At 46.3% G+C, this 14,051-nt stretch overlaps 1 protein-coding gene and 1 long non-coding RNA gene across 2 annotated transcripts in view; one reads left to right on the top strand and one right to left on the bottom strand.

Moving 5' to 3' along the window:
- Positions 1-5,150: 5,150 nt before the first annotated feature.
- Positions 5,151-6,913, bottom strand: LOC132540830 (uncharacterized). The gene is made up of 2 exons (XR_009551954.1): positions 6,662-6,913; positions 5,151-5,435 (listed from the first exon to the last, which is right to left on the bottom strand). It is a non-coding gene; the product is annotated as an uncharacterized LOC132540830 (long non-coding RNA).
- Positions 6,914-6,949: 36 nt separating this feature from the next.
- Positions 6,950-14,051, top strand: part of NANS (N-acetylneuraminate synthase) — a 31,551-nt gene continuing 24,449 nt past the window's right edge. The window contains exon 1 of the mRNA XM_060199117.1: positions 6,950-7,190. Within this exon, the coding sequence (XP_060055100.1) occupies positions 7,059-7,190 (132 nt within the window). The 5' untranslated portion in view covers positions 6,950-7,058. The remainder of the gene's footprint in view (positions 7,191-14,051) is intronic.

Here is a 14,051-nt window from a genome sequence, read left to right as displayed (position 1 = left end):
TAACATATTTCATAAGAGGAGGTGAGTATTATTAAGAATTTTTCCTAAAACTTTATGTATTTGATGACCCATAACTTTGTCCACCTCATTTCCTGTTCATCTGTATCTAATCTGGGAACAGGGGCTGTTCGTCCCCGATTACACGGCATCATTACCATGTACATAATGAAAACAATAATCCGAGTTTCCAATTTAGATCTGCTCAGGATGCCAAGACCCACTCCCAGAATTCTTCCTTGAAGAAGAGTTTTCCGGGGTGCTGACCCTGTCAGACCCGTGGTTCTGGAGTTGAGTGGGGCGTGGCATTTTATCGTTGTTGTGGCTATTATAATTGTTCTTGTCATTGCTGTCGTTGTTGGATAGGACAGCGAGAAATTGAGAGAAATGGGGAGAGAAAGACACCTGCAGACCTGCTTCACTGCCTGTGTGGATCTCCTGCAGGTGTGGAGCCGGGGATCGAACTGGATCCTTATGCCCGTCCTTGTGTTTCGCGCCATGTGCATTTAACCTGCTGTGCTACTGCCCGACCCCTCTTTCTTTTTTTTATTGCCTCCAGGGTTACTGCTCGGACTGTGCTGGCATCCTAAAGCCACCGTTCCTGGCATCCTGTTTTTTTCTTTCTTTTTGCATTTTATATGATAGGACAGAGAGCAATTGAGAGGGGAGAGAAGGAAATAGAGAAGGAGAAAAATAGACTCCTGCAGACCTGTTTTACTGCTTATGAAGCATCCCCGCTACAGTTGGGGCACAGGGCTCAAACCCGCTCCATTGCACATAGTACCTTACTCGGCTAGTCCACCAAAATACTACCTTTCAGTACACGTTCATTAATATGGTTGGCACTCAGTACCAGGGCAGGTCCTTGGCAGTTAGGGTTGGTAGTGTCAGATGGTTGAGGCCAGGTTGCTGTGGGCTGTTGTGGTATACAGGGCCTCTAAGCTGAGTGAGCAAGCCAGAGAGCCGCCAAACTCCACAGGTAATGAGTGTCTGGAACTCACCCATAGAGGACACAGATCTTTGAACAGGATTCCCAAGCACAGCCTGGGGCGAGAAGGATAAAAGCTGTTAGATTTTTGGGGACTTTCAGAAGGGTGAATGGAGACATTGTAGACACATCTCACTGGGCAGGACCTGCCAGAGGAAATGAGAGTGCAGACTGGGTAGCCTCCAGGATCACTGCTGGGCCTGCACAGGCTTAGGACAAGGTCTGAGGGCCGGGCAGGTCCTGGGAGCCTGGGTTGTAGACAGTGGGAAGCAGCCTGGGAGCAAGTACTGGGGCCCAAGACCCTTAGAGTGTGGCTGATAGTTTCGGACACGGAGAGAAATCTCACAGGTCTCTTCTCGGGCAGTTGTCACTACTGCTCTGTGCTGGTGATTGTCTCCACTTTACAGAAAATTGAGAAAAGGGTCAGAACTAAGAATGGAACCAGACTGGTTTACTCCAAACCCTGTAGAAACCCTGAACTAATTCAGTGTTTTCTGGGAAGCCAATATGAAGAGAGATTACTATATGGAAGGAATTTGCTATGGGGCGCCTCAGCCTAAATGTTGAGTCTTCACAAAGACTCCCCACCACTCATCTAATATAGGTTCCACTTCTAGTCTGTTTTGTTTTGTTTTCTTTATTGACCCATCACAAGTCAAGTCATGATTTTACGTGTGTGAGAAGTTTCCTTTTATTGTAAAATATAGTATCTAGGGAAAGAACTGCTCTCTGTTCCCCACCCTATTTCCTATTGTCCTCCTGTGCACGGCCAACACCTGGGGATGATCTGTTGAATGTGTACGTAAGGGAGTGTTTAGAAAATGGATCAGGAGGAGTCAGGCAGTAGCTCAGCGGGTTAAGCGCACATAGTACAAAGCTCAAGAACCAGCGTATGGATCCCGGTTCGAGCCCCCGGCTCCCCACCTGCAGGGGAGTCGCTTCACAGGTGATGAAGCAGGTCTGCAGGTGTCTATCTTTCTCTCCTCCTCTCTGTCTATCCCTCCTCTCTCCATTTCTCTCTGTTCTATCCTACAATGACGACGTCAATAACAACAAAGACAACAAAATGGAATAAATAAATAATAAAATAAATAAAAAGAAAAAGAAAATGGATCAGGATGGGTCCATACTCCCAGAGGGATAAAGAATAGGAAAGCTATCAGGGGAGGGGGATGGGATACAGAGTTCTGGTGGTGGGAATTGTGTGAAGTTGTACCCCTCTTATCCTATCATTTAGTTAATGTTTCCTTTTTATAAATAAAAAATTTTAAAAACTGGATCAGGAGCCAGGCGGTGGCACACCAAGTTAAGCACACATAGTATAAAGCACAAGGACCCCAGTTCGAGCCCCGAGTCCCCACTTGCAGAGGGGGTTGCTTCATGGGCGGTGAAGCAGGTCTGTAAGTGTCTATCTTTCTCTCGCCCGTCCTCCTCTCTCAATTTCTCTGTCCTATCCACTAAAAGAAAAATAAATGGAAAAAATGGCCGCTAAGAGCAGCAGATATCTGGCACGGAGCCCCAGCGGTATAGCTCTGGTGGAAAAAAAAAAAAAGACAGAAAGAAAATGGAACAAGTAAGGGGTGTGCCTCAGGCCAAAACTTTAAAAGAGATTTTTTTTTGGTAATTTTTCAAAGATATTTATTTATTATTGGATAGACACAGAGAGAAATGGAGAGGAGAGGGGGAGATAGAGAGACAGAGAGACACCTGCAGCCCTGCTTCACCACTTGTGAAGCTTTCTCCCTGCAGGTGGGGACCCGGGGCTTGAACTCAGGTCCTTGCGCACTGTAATGTGAGCGCTTAACCAGGTGCGCCACTGCCTGTCCCTAACTCTTTTTTTTTTAAAGGAGTGGCAAAATTCCTCTCATTTTTTAAAATCATTTTTTAAATTTTATTTTTTTTACTTATGTATTTATTGGACAGAAAGAGTCAGAAATTGAGAGGAGGGGGAGATAGAGAGGGAAAGAGACAGAGAGACACCTGCAGCCCTGCCTCTCCATTTGTGAAGCTTTCCCCCTGCTGGTGGGGACCAGGGGCTTGAACCCGGGTCCTTGTGCACTGTAATGTGTGGGCTTAACCAAGTGTGCCACTGCCTGGCCCCCAGGTCAAAAACTTTTCCACAGAGACAGTATGAGCTTCCTGTCCCATCTTGGTAAGGAGAGAGAGAAAGAACCAGACATCTCTCTGGAACATGCACTACCAGGGATCAAACTAAGGACCTCATGCTTGAGAGTCCAACACTCTATCCACTGCACCACCTCCTGGACTGCTGAGCCCCCGGCTTTAAAACTAGCATTGAGTATGTCAGAACTGAGTGGGGGGATTTTCTCTCTTATAAAGATAAATAAATCTTTTAAAACAACATTTGTTTTAGAGATGACCATGATTGAGGAAGGAGGAAGTAGGTGTGGGTGAGGGTGTGAACAGCTAGGATGCCAGTAAGTGGAAGAACTAAGTCTTGAGAGAATGATTCTTTGGCCGCCTGATACCAGGGCAGGTCCTTGGCAACTGGGGTTGGGGAGCTTGGGTGGAGCTCTGCTTCACTTCTCCCACAGAAACTTTACAGAAAGCTGACTTCAAGAGCAATTCAGCAAACAGTCATGTTTATCTAAGAGGCTGGATGTGTCATGAGAAGTAAGCTCATAAAGTCAGCTCACACCTCCCTCTTCCCCATCATCCTTTTCTGTTCTGCATTTGCTCATTTCAAAACTGTCCACTGGCACTCACCAAATGTTAAGTCCTATACTTGGTGCTAGGGATATATCATAGTAGGAAAGTACCCAGGCCCTGTTCTTGACTCTCTGACCCTGGAGGACACAGAGTACAAGACTCTAAGCAACAGGGCGGCATCAGGGCAATGGCTGGTTTGTCTGTCCACCATAGTAGGCCTTGGGTTTTGCCCTGGGTTTAGTGCTGAGCACATGGTCCAGATGCTTCCTGGGCTAAATGAGCTGATACTCTAGAAAGAAAAACAGACAGGGAGCAGCAGTTCTCATAAAGGGTAAATGTGTAGGACCTGAAATGTGGTACAGGGAATAAAGTCTTGGACTGTCAAACCTGAGGTCCCAAGTTTGATCCCCAGCATCTAATGTGCCAGAGTCATGCTCTGATTCTCTCTCTTCCTCTTGATTTCTCTCATAAATAAATAAACAGATCTTTAAAAAAAGAAGAAAAAAAGGAGAAAGAAAAAAAAATGGAGGAGGCCCTGTGAGAGTCTAGAGAAGTTTTTTTTTTTTTTAAAGATTTTATTTATTTATTCATGAGAAAGATAGGAGGAGAGAGAGAAAGAACCAGACATCACTCTGGCACATGTGCTGCTGGGAATTGAACTCAGGACCTCATGCTTGAGAGTCCAATGCCTTATCCACTGTGCCACCTCCCAGACCACTAGAGAAGGTTCTGAGAGGAAGTGAATTTTACACTTGAAGGAACTGCAGAAAGAGGCGTGAACTTATTCTTGGGAGGCAGACGAGGTGGGGAAATGGCGGTTCAGGAAACCATCTGTGCCAAGCCTGGAGGCAAGAGAACATGATCCTTTGTGGCAGTTTATCACAGTTCAGTTGTGCTGGAGCATTCAGGGGCAAAATGTTAGACAGGAGTCTTAGGCTGGAAAAGGCTTTTGCAGGAGCAAACTTCAGGAGGGGTTTAGCATAGTCAGGTTGACCAGTGGAGCTTCATTTTCTCTCTCTCTTTTAATGTTCTTTTTCTTCTTCTTTTTTAAAAGATTTTATTACCTTTTGTTGCCCTTGTTCTTTATTGTTGTAAGTATTATTGTTGCTGTAGTTATTATTATTGTTGTTGTTGATGGGTAGGACAGAAAGAAATGGAGAGAGGAGGGGAAGACAGAGAGGGGGAGAGAAAGACACCTGCAGACCTGTTTCACCGCCTGTGAAGTGACTCCTCTGCAGGTGGGGAGCCGGGGCTCGAACCGGGATCCTGACGCTGGTCCTTGTTCTTTGTGCCACGTGCGCGTAACCTGCTGCGCTACCGCCCAACTCCCCCTTTTTTTCTTAAAGATTTAATTATTTATTAATGAGAAACATAGGAAGAGAGAGAAAGAACCAGGCATCACCCTGGTACATGTGCTGTCGAGGACTGAACTCAGGACCTCATGCTTGAGAGTCCAATGCTTTATCCACTGCGCTACCTCCCGGACCACTCTTAATGTTCTTTTTAAAATATTTTATTTATTCATTGAATGGAAACAGAGAAATTGAGAGGGAAGGAGTTGATAAGAGAGGGAGAGAGACAGAGAAACACCTGTAGCTCTGCTTCACTGATCCTGCAGATGAAGGAGCAGAGGTTCAAACCCAGGTCCTTGTACACTGTAGTGTGTCTGTTGTAATTGTCTGTTTAACCAGGTGCGTCGCCGACTGGTCCCAGACCTCATTCTCTGTCTTTATCTTCAGCACCCAGAATTTTGGGCACCCTAGTTGTTCCTTCAACTCTCCTGTCCACAATAGGAAAAAAAAAAAAGGTCATTAGTTTTATTTATTTATTTATTTTTTGGTCTTCTCTTTTTAAATATTTATTTATTTTCCCTTTTTGTTGACCTTGCTGTTTTTTTTTTTATTACTGTTGTTATAGATGCTGTTGTTGTTGGACAGGACAGAGAGAAATGGAGAGAGGAGGGGAAGACAGAGAGGGGGAGAGAAAGACAGACACCTGCAGACCTGCTTCACCGCCTGTGAAGAGAACTCCCTCGAACCTGGATCCTTAAGCCTGTCCTTGTGCTTCGTGTCACATAGCTTAAGCCACTGTGCTACCGCCAACCCAATTAGTTTTATTTTTAATTTTCCAGGAGTGGGTGGGTTGGGTGTTGGGGACTGAACACCAGAGGTCATGCATTGTGAGGCATGCACTCTAAGGCTCCAACTGAAAACGAACACAAATTGACAGGCGTGAGAGAGGAAGGGGAGAGAGCCACAGCATCACCCTGGCACATGCTATCTCAGGAACTGGAAAAAGGGGTGGATAGGGTGGGGTGGAGGCTCAGGCTTAAGAGTCTCAGCACTTTATCCGTTGTGCTGCCTTCTGGATTATTATTTTTATTTATTTACTTTTTTTTTCTTTATCAGAGCACTGATCAGCTCTGGTTTGCAGTGGTGCAGGGGATTGAACCTGGGACTACAGAGCCTCAGGTATGGAAGTCTTTTGCATAACCATTAAATTATCTACCCCTGTAGGAGTCGGGCAGTAGCTCAGCGGGTTAAGCGCAGGTGGCGCAAAGCACAACGACCAGCATAAGGATCCCGGTTCGAACCCCGGCTCCCCACCTGCAGAGGAGTCGCTTGACAGGCAGTGAAGCAGGTCTGCAGGTGTCTGTCTTTCTCTCCCTCCCTGTCTTCCCCTTCTCTCTCCATTTCTCTCTGTCCTATCCAACAACGACGACATCAATAACAACAATAATAACTACAACAAGAATAAAAAACAAGGGCAACAAAAGGGGTATATATATATATATATATATATATATATATATATACCCCATATATATATATATATATATACCCCATATATATATATATATATATATATATATATATATATATAATTAAAAAAATAAGTAAATAAACTAACTAGTTGACTAACTAACATTCAATGACCAGGAGTTGGTCGGTGACACGAGCTAGACCTGCAGCAACTCCAAGAATCCCGTTTCTTGCATCACCACACCTTAGGGTGCACTCTCCCCACTCTGTCGGGAGCTGGATCTCGACTACACCCAGGAAGGTAGTCGTCAGCCTCTTCCCGAGGATGCTGGTTCCTGGATGCACACTCGGACCCAGCCACCTCTGAGCACCCGCCTGCGGGACAGGAGCCGCGGGTCCAGACCTGGAGCCTGTCCCGAAGCTTCCGGGTTCCGCCGCCACGCCCCCCTCTAGGAGAGACTCCGCCTCCTGCCCCGATTGGCTGGCGGCGGCGAGGCGGGGCCGAGGATTGGCTGCGCGGAGGCCGCGGGCTGACGTGGCGGGCACGGCGTGCGGGTCCCGCAGGGCGGTGGACCCGGGGGGAGAGGGGGGAGCCGGCGGGCGGCTGTTGGCAGTGGGGCCCGGGAGCGCGAGCCGCCGCGATGCCGCTGGAGCTGGAGTTGTGTCCCGGGCGCTGGGTGGGCGGGCAGCACCCATGCTTCATCATTGCCGAGATCGGCCAGAACCACCAGGGCGACCTGGACGTGGCCAAACGCATGATCCGCACGGCCAAGGTGAGTGGGCAGAGCTGGAGCAGAGAGGGGCCGGGGCTGGCCGGGCTCCGGGGCAGGACTGGTGCGGGGCGGGCGCACTCTCTCCTTCTGGGTTCCCTGCGTCCACCTTGGGGTCCAGCCCGCCATGTCCTTGTCTGGATGTCTGTCATTTTATCTGAGAGGGGAGGGGGCCAGGCGGTGGCGCACCTGGTTAAGCGCACACATTGCAGTGCGCAAGGACTCAGGTTCAAGCCCCCGGCCCCCACCTGCAGGGGGAAAGCAGGGCTGCAGGCGTCTCTCTGTCGCTCTCCTTCTTTATCTCCCCCCCCCAATTTCTTTATCTACCCAATAATAAATCAATAAAAATATTTTTTTAAAAATTGAGAGGGTAGGGGGAGAGTCCTGCAGCCCTGCCTCACCTGGAATAAAGCTTTATTTTTTATTTTTTTAAGAATGAGCAAAGATTACACTCATTGTATTTCTTTAAGGATTAAAAAAAAAATCTTTACTTATTTATTAGATAGAGACAGCCGGAAATTGAGAGGGAAGGGGTGGTGGGAAGGAAGAGAGACAGAGAGACACCTGCAGCCCTGCTTCACCACCTGCAAAGCTTTCCCCTTGCAGGTGGGGACCAGGGGCTCGAACCCGGGCCCTTGCGCACTGTAACATGTGCGCTCAACCAGGTGCGCCAGCACCCAGCCCCTCTTTTTAATTTTTTAAAAAAATTATTTATAAAATAAAAAAATAGAAAATAGTGACAAAACTATAGGATAAGAGGGGTGAAATTACTACAACAACAATAAAAAAAACCAACAAGGGCAACAAAAAGGAAAATAAAGAAATATTTAAAAAAAAAAAGAGGGGGGAGTCGGGCTGTAGCGCAGCGGGTTAAGTGCAGGTAGCGCAAAGCACAAGGACCGGCATAAGGATCCCGGTTCGAACCCCGGCTCCCCACCTGCAGGGGAGTCCCTTCACAGGCGGTGAAGCAGGTCTGCAGGTGTCTGTCTTTCTCTCCCCCTCTCTGTCTCCCCTCCTCTCTCCGTTTCTCTCTGTCCTATCCAACAACGACGACAACAACAATAATAACTACAACAATAAAACAACAAGGGCAACAAAAGGGAATAAATAAATAAAATAAAATAAATAAAATAAAAAAGAGGGGTAAAATTCCACACATTTCCCACCACCAGAGTTCCATATCTCATCCCCTCCCTTGAAAGCTTTACTATTCATTTATTTATTACTGGATAGAGACGGAGAGAAATTGAGATGGGAGGGAGAGAGACAGAGAGACACCTGCAGACCTGCTTCACCACTTGTGAAGCTTTTTCTCTGCAGGTGGGGACCAGGGGCTTGAACCCAGGTCCTTGTGCACTGTAATGTGTGTGCTTAACCAGCTGCGCCACCGCCTGGCCCTGAAAGCTTTCCTATTCCTTATCCCTCTGGGAGCATGGACCCAGGATCTTTATGGGGTGCAGAAGGTGGGAGGTCTGGCTTCTGTAATTGCTTCTCCGCTGGACATGGGTGTTGGCAGGTGGATCCATTACCCCCAACCTGTTTCTGTCTTTCCCTTGTGGGCAGGGCTCCAGAGAGATGGGGTTCCAGGGTACATTGGTGGGGTACGTGAAGCTTTCTACCTGCAGTTGGGGACTGATGACTTGAACCTGGGTCCATGACATGGCAACATGTGTGCTCAACCGGGTGCACCACCACCCAGCCCCACCAAGTTTTTTTTTAAATTATTATTTTATATTTATTTATTTATTTTCCCTTTTGTTACCCTTGTTTTCCATTGTTGTTGTAGTTATTATTGTTGTTATTGATGTCGTCGTTGCTATACAGGACAGAGAGAAATGTAGAGAGGAGGGGAAGACAGAGAGGGGGAGAGAAAGACACCAGCAGAACTGCTTCACTGCCTGTGAAGCGACTCTCCTGCAGGTCGGGAGCCGGGGGCTCGAACCGGGATCCTTATGCTAGTCTTTGCGCTTTGCGTCACGTGCGCTTAACCCTCTGCGCTACCGCCGGACTCCCCACCACGTCATTTCTAAACCGTGAGGATCCTCTTCACCCCTCTGCCTCTGTCCCCTGTCCAGAGCTGTCTGCATTACTGTGATCTCCTCTTATCCGACCCCCTCGCCCCCATCTGGTGGTAGAACGATCTTACCAAGAGAGTCATCAGTTCCTACCTCCCCCAGATACCTTCAGTAACTCCCACTTGCCTCTGGGTAGAATGGTATACCTTTAACAGTGCCTTCAAGACCTTAATGAACTTTCTATAATTAAAAAAAAAAAAAATTTAAAACACTCACATATAAGTGAATACTGGTACCGGTTAGGAAATAAAGGATTTCAGGTTTTCATTCAGGGCAGGGCTTCATTTATTCTTTGTCCTGTAGCATTGCTTTCTAGGGCGGAAATTCCTGCTCTTAATTTAGAGAATAATTTTTTTCTCCTAGGTATGACCTTTGAATACTGAAGTTGTAAAATTACTGTCCTTTTCACTGCTGAATATTCTTGGGCCGATGTCTTCCTCAGTCAAGTTCAGCTTCACTTGCTTTACAATACAAATATGTTTTTACATTTAAAGCAGCGGAATTTTTTTTTGAAATCCTTACATTTTAGGATTTTAGTGGACTTTGTTGCTAAACAGAATCACTTTGGCAAGTTTAGTTACCCCAAACTAACTTTTTCGTGCCACAGATCTGTTTACAATATTGAAGATGAGTTTGTTCCATTATTTTAATTTTATTGTAAAATGTAATTATATGTTAAAAAGAAATGTATTATAATTAGATATTTGCTAGTTGAGTGTACTTTTACTTTCAACTTTTTGACAGAAGCAGAATATTACACCTTGACTCATTCTAGTTTTGCAGCTTGTTTTCGTTGGCACAGAAGCAATAGAACTTCAAACAAATAACCCGTCACCATTCAAGTAGAACAAGGGTAGTGATTGTGGGTTTTGTACTGAGAGAGTTCACCATAGCATTTAACAGATTAAGAGATCCTGTTGGGGAGACAGCATAATGATTATGCAAAAAGAGTTTCATGTCTGAAGCACCAAGGCTCTGGTCAAAAACAAACATATGTATGTCAAGAGATCGTTCACATTTTTTTAAAATATTTATTTTATTTATTTATTCCCTTTTGTTGCCCTTTATTGTTGTAGTTATTATTGTTGTTGTCATTGTTGGATAGGACAGAGAGAAATGGAGAGAGGAGGGGAAGACAGAGAGGGGGAGAGAAAGACAGACACCTGCAGACCTGCTTCACCGCCTGTGAAGCGACTCCCCTGCAGGTGGGGAGCCGGGGTTCGAACCGGGATCCTTATGCCGGTCCTTGTGCTTTGCGCCACCTGCGCTTAACCCGCTGCACTACAGCCCAACTCCCTGTTCACATTTTTTTTTTTGGTGTACTTTAAAAAATTTATTTATAGATTAGAAATATTGACAAGTTGGGAGTCGGGCTGTAGCGCAGCGGGTTAAGCGCAGGTGGCGCAAAGCACAAGGACCGGCATAAGGATCCCGGTTCGAACCCCGGCTCCCCACCTGCAGGGGAGTCGCTTCACAGGCGGTGAAGCAGGTCTGCAGGTGTCTGTCTTTCTCTCCCCCTCTCTGTCTTCCCCTCCTCTCTCCATTTCTCTCTGTCCTATCCAACAATGACAACAACAATAATAACTACAACAATAAAGGGCAACAAAAGGGAATAAATAAATAAAATAAATATTAAAAAAATATATATATTGACAAGACTATAGGATAAGACGGGTACAACTCCACACAATTCCCACCACCAGATCTCCGTATCCCATCCCCTCCCCTGATAGCTTTCCTATTCTTTATCCCTCTGGGAGTATGGACCCAGGATAATTGTGGGATGCAGAAGGTGGAAGGTCTGGCTTCTGTAATTTTTGCTTCCCCGCTGAACATGGGCGTTGACAGGCCAATCCATACTCCCAGCCTGTCTCTCTCTTTTCCTAGTTGGGTGGGGTTTTGGGGAATCGGGGCTCCAGGACACATTGGTAGGGTCATCTGCCCAGGGAAATCAGGTTGGCATCATGGTTGCATCTGGAACCTGGTGGCTGAAAAAGAGTTAAGATATAAAGTCAAATTGTTGACTAATCATGAACCTAAAGGCTGGAATATTGTAGATGAAGATTTGGGGTCTCTGTTTTGGAAAAAGCTAGTAGGTTTATTTTAGGTATAGTCCAAGGGGCCCATGACTTTACTAGTTTTTGCCTGAGTATGACATCTAATACACAGGTGGATCCAGGTTATTGTCTGGGGAGATGGTGTCATAGTTGGAGATCATTCACATTTTAAAAATATTTATTTATTTGATAGACTCAGAGAAATCAAGAGGGAAGGGGGAAAATTAAAAAAAAAAAAAGAGCGAAGGGGGAGAGAGAAAGACAGAAAGATAGCTGCAGCTCTGAGTCACTACTCGTGAAGCTTTCCTCCTGCAGGTGGGGACCAGGGGATTGAACCTGGGTCCTTGTGCATTATAGAGTGTGTGTTTAACCAGGTGTGCTGCCACCTGGCCCTGAGATCATTCACATTTAGAAAAGTAGAGGAGGGAAATGCAGAAGAACTTTGATCGCTTGTCATTAGTAGTGCCTGTAGTTCATCTTGCCAAAGGGTGGGTGGCCTCTGTGAAAATTAATATACAGCCATGAGATTGGGAGGCTGGAGAGTTCCAGAAGTGTACAGTTAACAGACTTTGAGACTCACAAACTTGCTTTTTGTCTCCTCGGAAGTGAGGCTGCTATCCTGTGTCGGCAAAAGAAAAGAGTGAGTTTGCTAGCAGCTGGCCTCCAGAAGACCGGTGAAAGGGCTGCTACCGGGGGCTGGGCGGTAGCGCAGCAGATAAGCGCACATGGTGCAAACCACAAGGACCGGCGGAAGGGTCCCGGTTTGTGCACCGGCTGGCTCCCCACCTGCAGAGGGCTCACTTCGCAGGATGTGAAGCAGGTCTGCAGTCTGCAGGTGTCTATCTTTCTCTTCACCTCCTCTCTCCATTTCTCTCTGTCCTATCCAGTAACAACAACAGCTATAGCAACAATAACAGTAACAACCACAACAAGGGCAACAAAATGGGAAAAATAGCCTCCAGGAGCAGTGGATTCGTAGTGCAGGCACCGAGTCCCAGCGATAACCCTGGAGGCAAAAAAAAAAAAAAAAAAAAAGGTCTTCTGGCTTTGGCTCCAGGGAAGTCAGTCTGTCTGCATCTCTCCGTGGGGCTGCACCTTCTGCATTGCCTGTTTGTGGTTGCTTCCAAATAAACCCATTTAGTTGGTGAAATGACTGATTGACATACGGCGCTGAAGCTTCCTTCAGTGCAGTGAGTGGGGCTGGGCTCCAGGCTGTGCCACTCACGTGACAGAGCAGTGTGCTACCTGAGTGAGCTATTTTGCTAATTCTTCTTTGTTTGAGGTTGACATTCAGATGGAGACAAGTTTTATTTTATTTCCATTTTTTATATTTATTTATTGATTTTCCCTTTTGTTGCCCTTGTTTTTTTATTGTTGTTGCCCATATTATTGTTGTTATTGATGTCGTCGTTGTTAGATAGGACAGAGAGAAATGGAGAGAGGAGGGGAAGACAGAGAGGAGGAGAGAAAGATAGACACCTGCAGACCTGCTTCACCGCCTGTGAAGTGACTCTCCTGCAAGTGGGGAGCCAGAGGCTCGAACCGGGATCCTTAAGGCAGTCCTTGAGCTTCGCGCCACGTGCGCTTAACTTGTTTCGCTACCACCTGACTCCCTTATTTCCATGTAATTCTGTAGGACAGAGAGAAATTGAGAAGGGAGGGGAAGATAGAGGGAGGGAGAGAGAAAGATAGACACCTGCAGACCCGCTTCACCGTTGGTGAAGTCTTCCCACTGCAGCTGGGGAGTGGGGGCTTGAACTCGGGTTCTTGCGCATAGTACTAGTTGTGCTTAACCGGGTGCACCACCACCAGGCTCCCTTTTTAAAAAAATTATTATTATTTAAAAACTTTTAAAGGTGACAGGCCAAGGGATTTGGACTGAAGACCTCCTCCTTAGCTTGTCGGAGGGGCACCGGACAGGGATCCCCCGAGGGTCAGATCTGCAGCCTTTAGGAACTCCATCTGGCTGGCTCTGCCAGAGACACCTGCGACTGTGCTCAGGTTACTCTAGGCCTAGGTATCTTCTAGACAATGAGAGCTCTGCTACCCAAGGTCGCTTTCAGCCCCGGCAGAGTCAGTTTGTCCTTCCCAGGCATGGAAGCAACACCCTCAGTACAGACATTCCTTAAATCCAAGCTTTCAACAGCTTGAGCACTTCTGTGTCTGCAGAAATGTCAGCTGACCGGACCTCATCTTTCTAGTGAGTGAGGTGATCTTTTTTTTCTTGTTTTCCACCAGAGCACAGCTCAGCTCTGGCTTAGGGGATTGAACCTGGGACTTTGGAGCCTCAGTATGAGAGTCTCTTTGCATAACCATTATGCTATCTACCCCTGCCCTCATTTTTTGTTTTTATTTTTTTTTTTAAAGATTTTATGTATTTATTCATGAGAAAGACAGGGGAGATAGAAAGAACCAGACATCACTCTGGTACATGTGTTGCCAGGGATTGAACTTTGGACCTCATGCTTGAGAGTCCAATGCTGTATCCATTGTGCCACCTCCCGGATCACTTATTTTTGTTTTTAAGATTTTGAGAGACTAGAGGCCAACAGGCTGTAGAATTAGGTATTAGAATCAGAAAAATTTAACTTTTGTATTATAGCTTCCACTCAGTGAGTTCAGAGCCCCCCTTTCCTCCCTCTTTCTTTCCCTCCCTCCCTTCCTTCCTCCATTCTTTTCTTACCTTATTATTTCCTTCCTTCCTTCCTTTCTTTCTTTCTTCTTTTTTCTTT

This window comes from Erinaceus europaeus, chromosome 10 (assembly GCF_950295315.1).
Source record: "Erinaceus europaeus chromosome 10, mEriEur2.1, whole genome shotgun sequence".
Lineage (NCBI taxonomy): Eukaryota > Metazoa > Chordata > Mammalia > Eulipotyphla > Erinaceidae > Erinaceus > Erinaceus europaeus.
The sequence above is the reverse complement of the archived record's forward strand: the minus strand, read 5'-3'. Positions and strand labels throughout refer to the sequence as shown.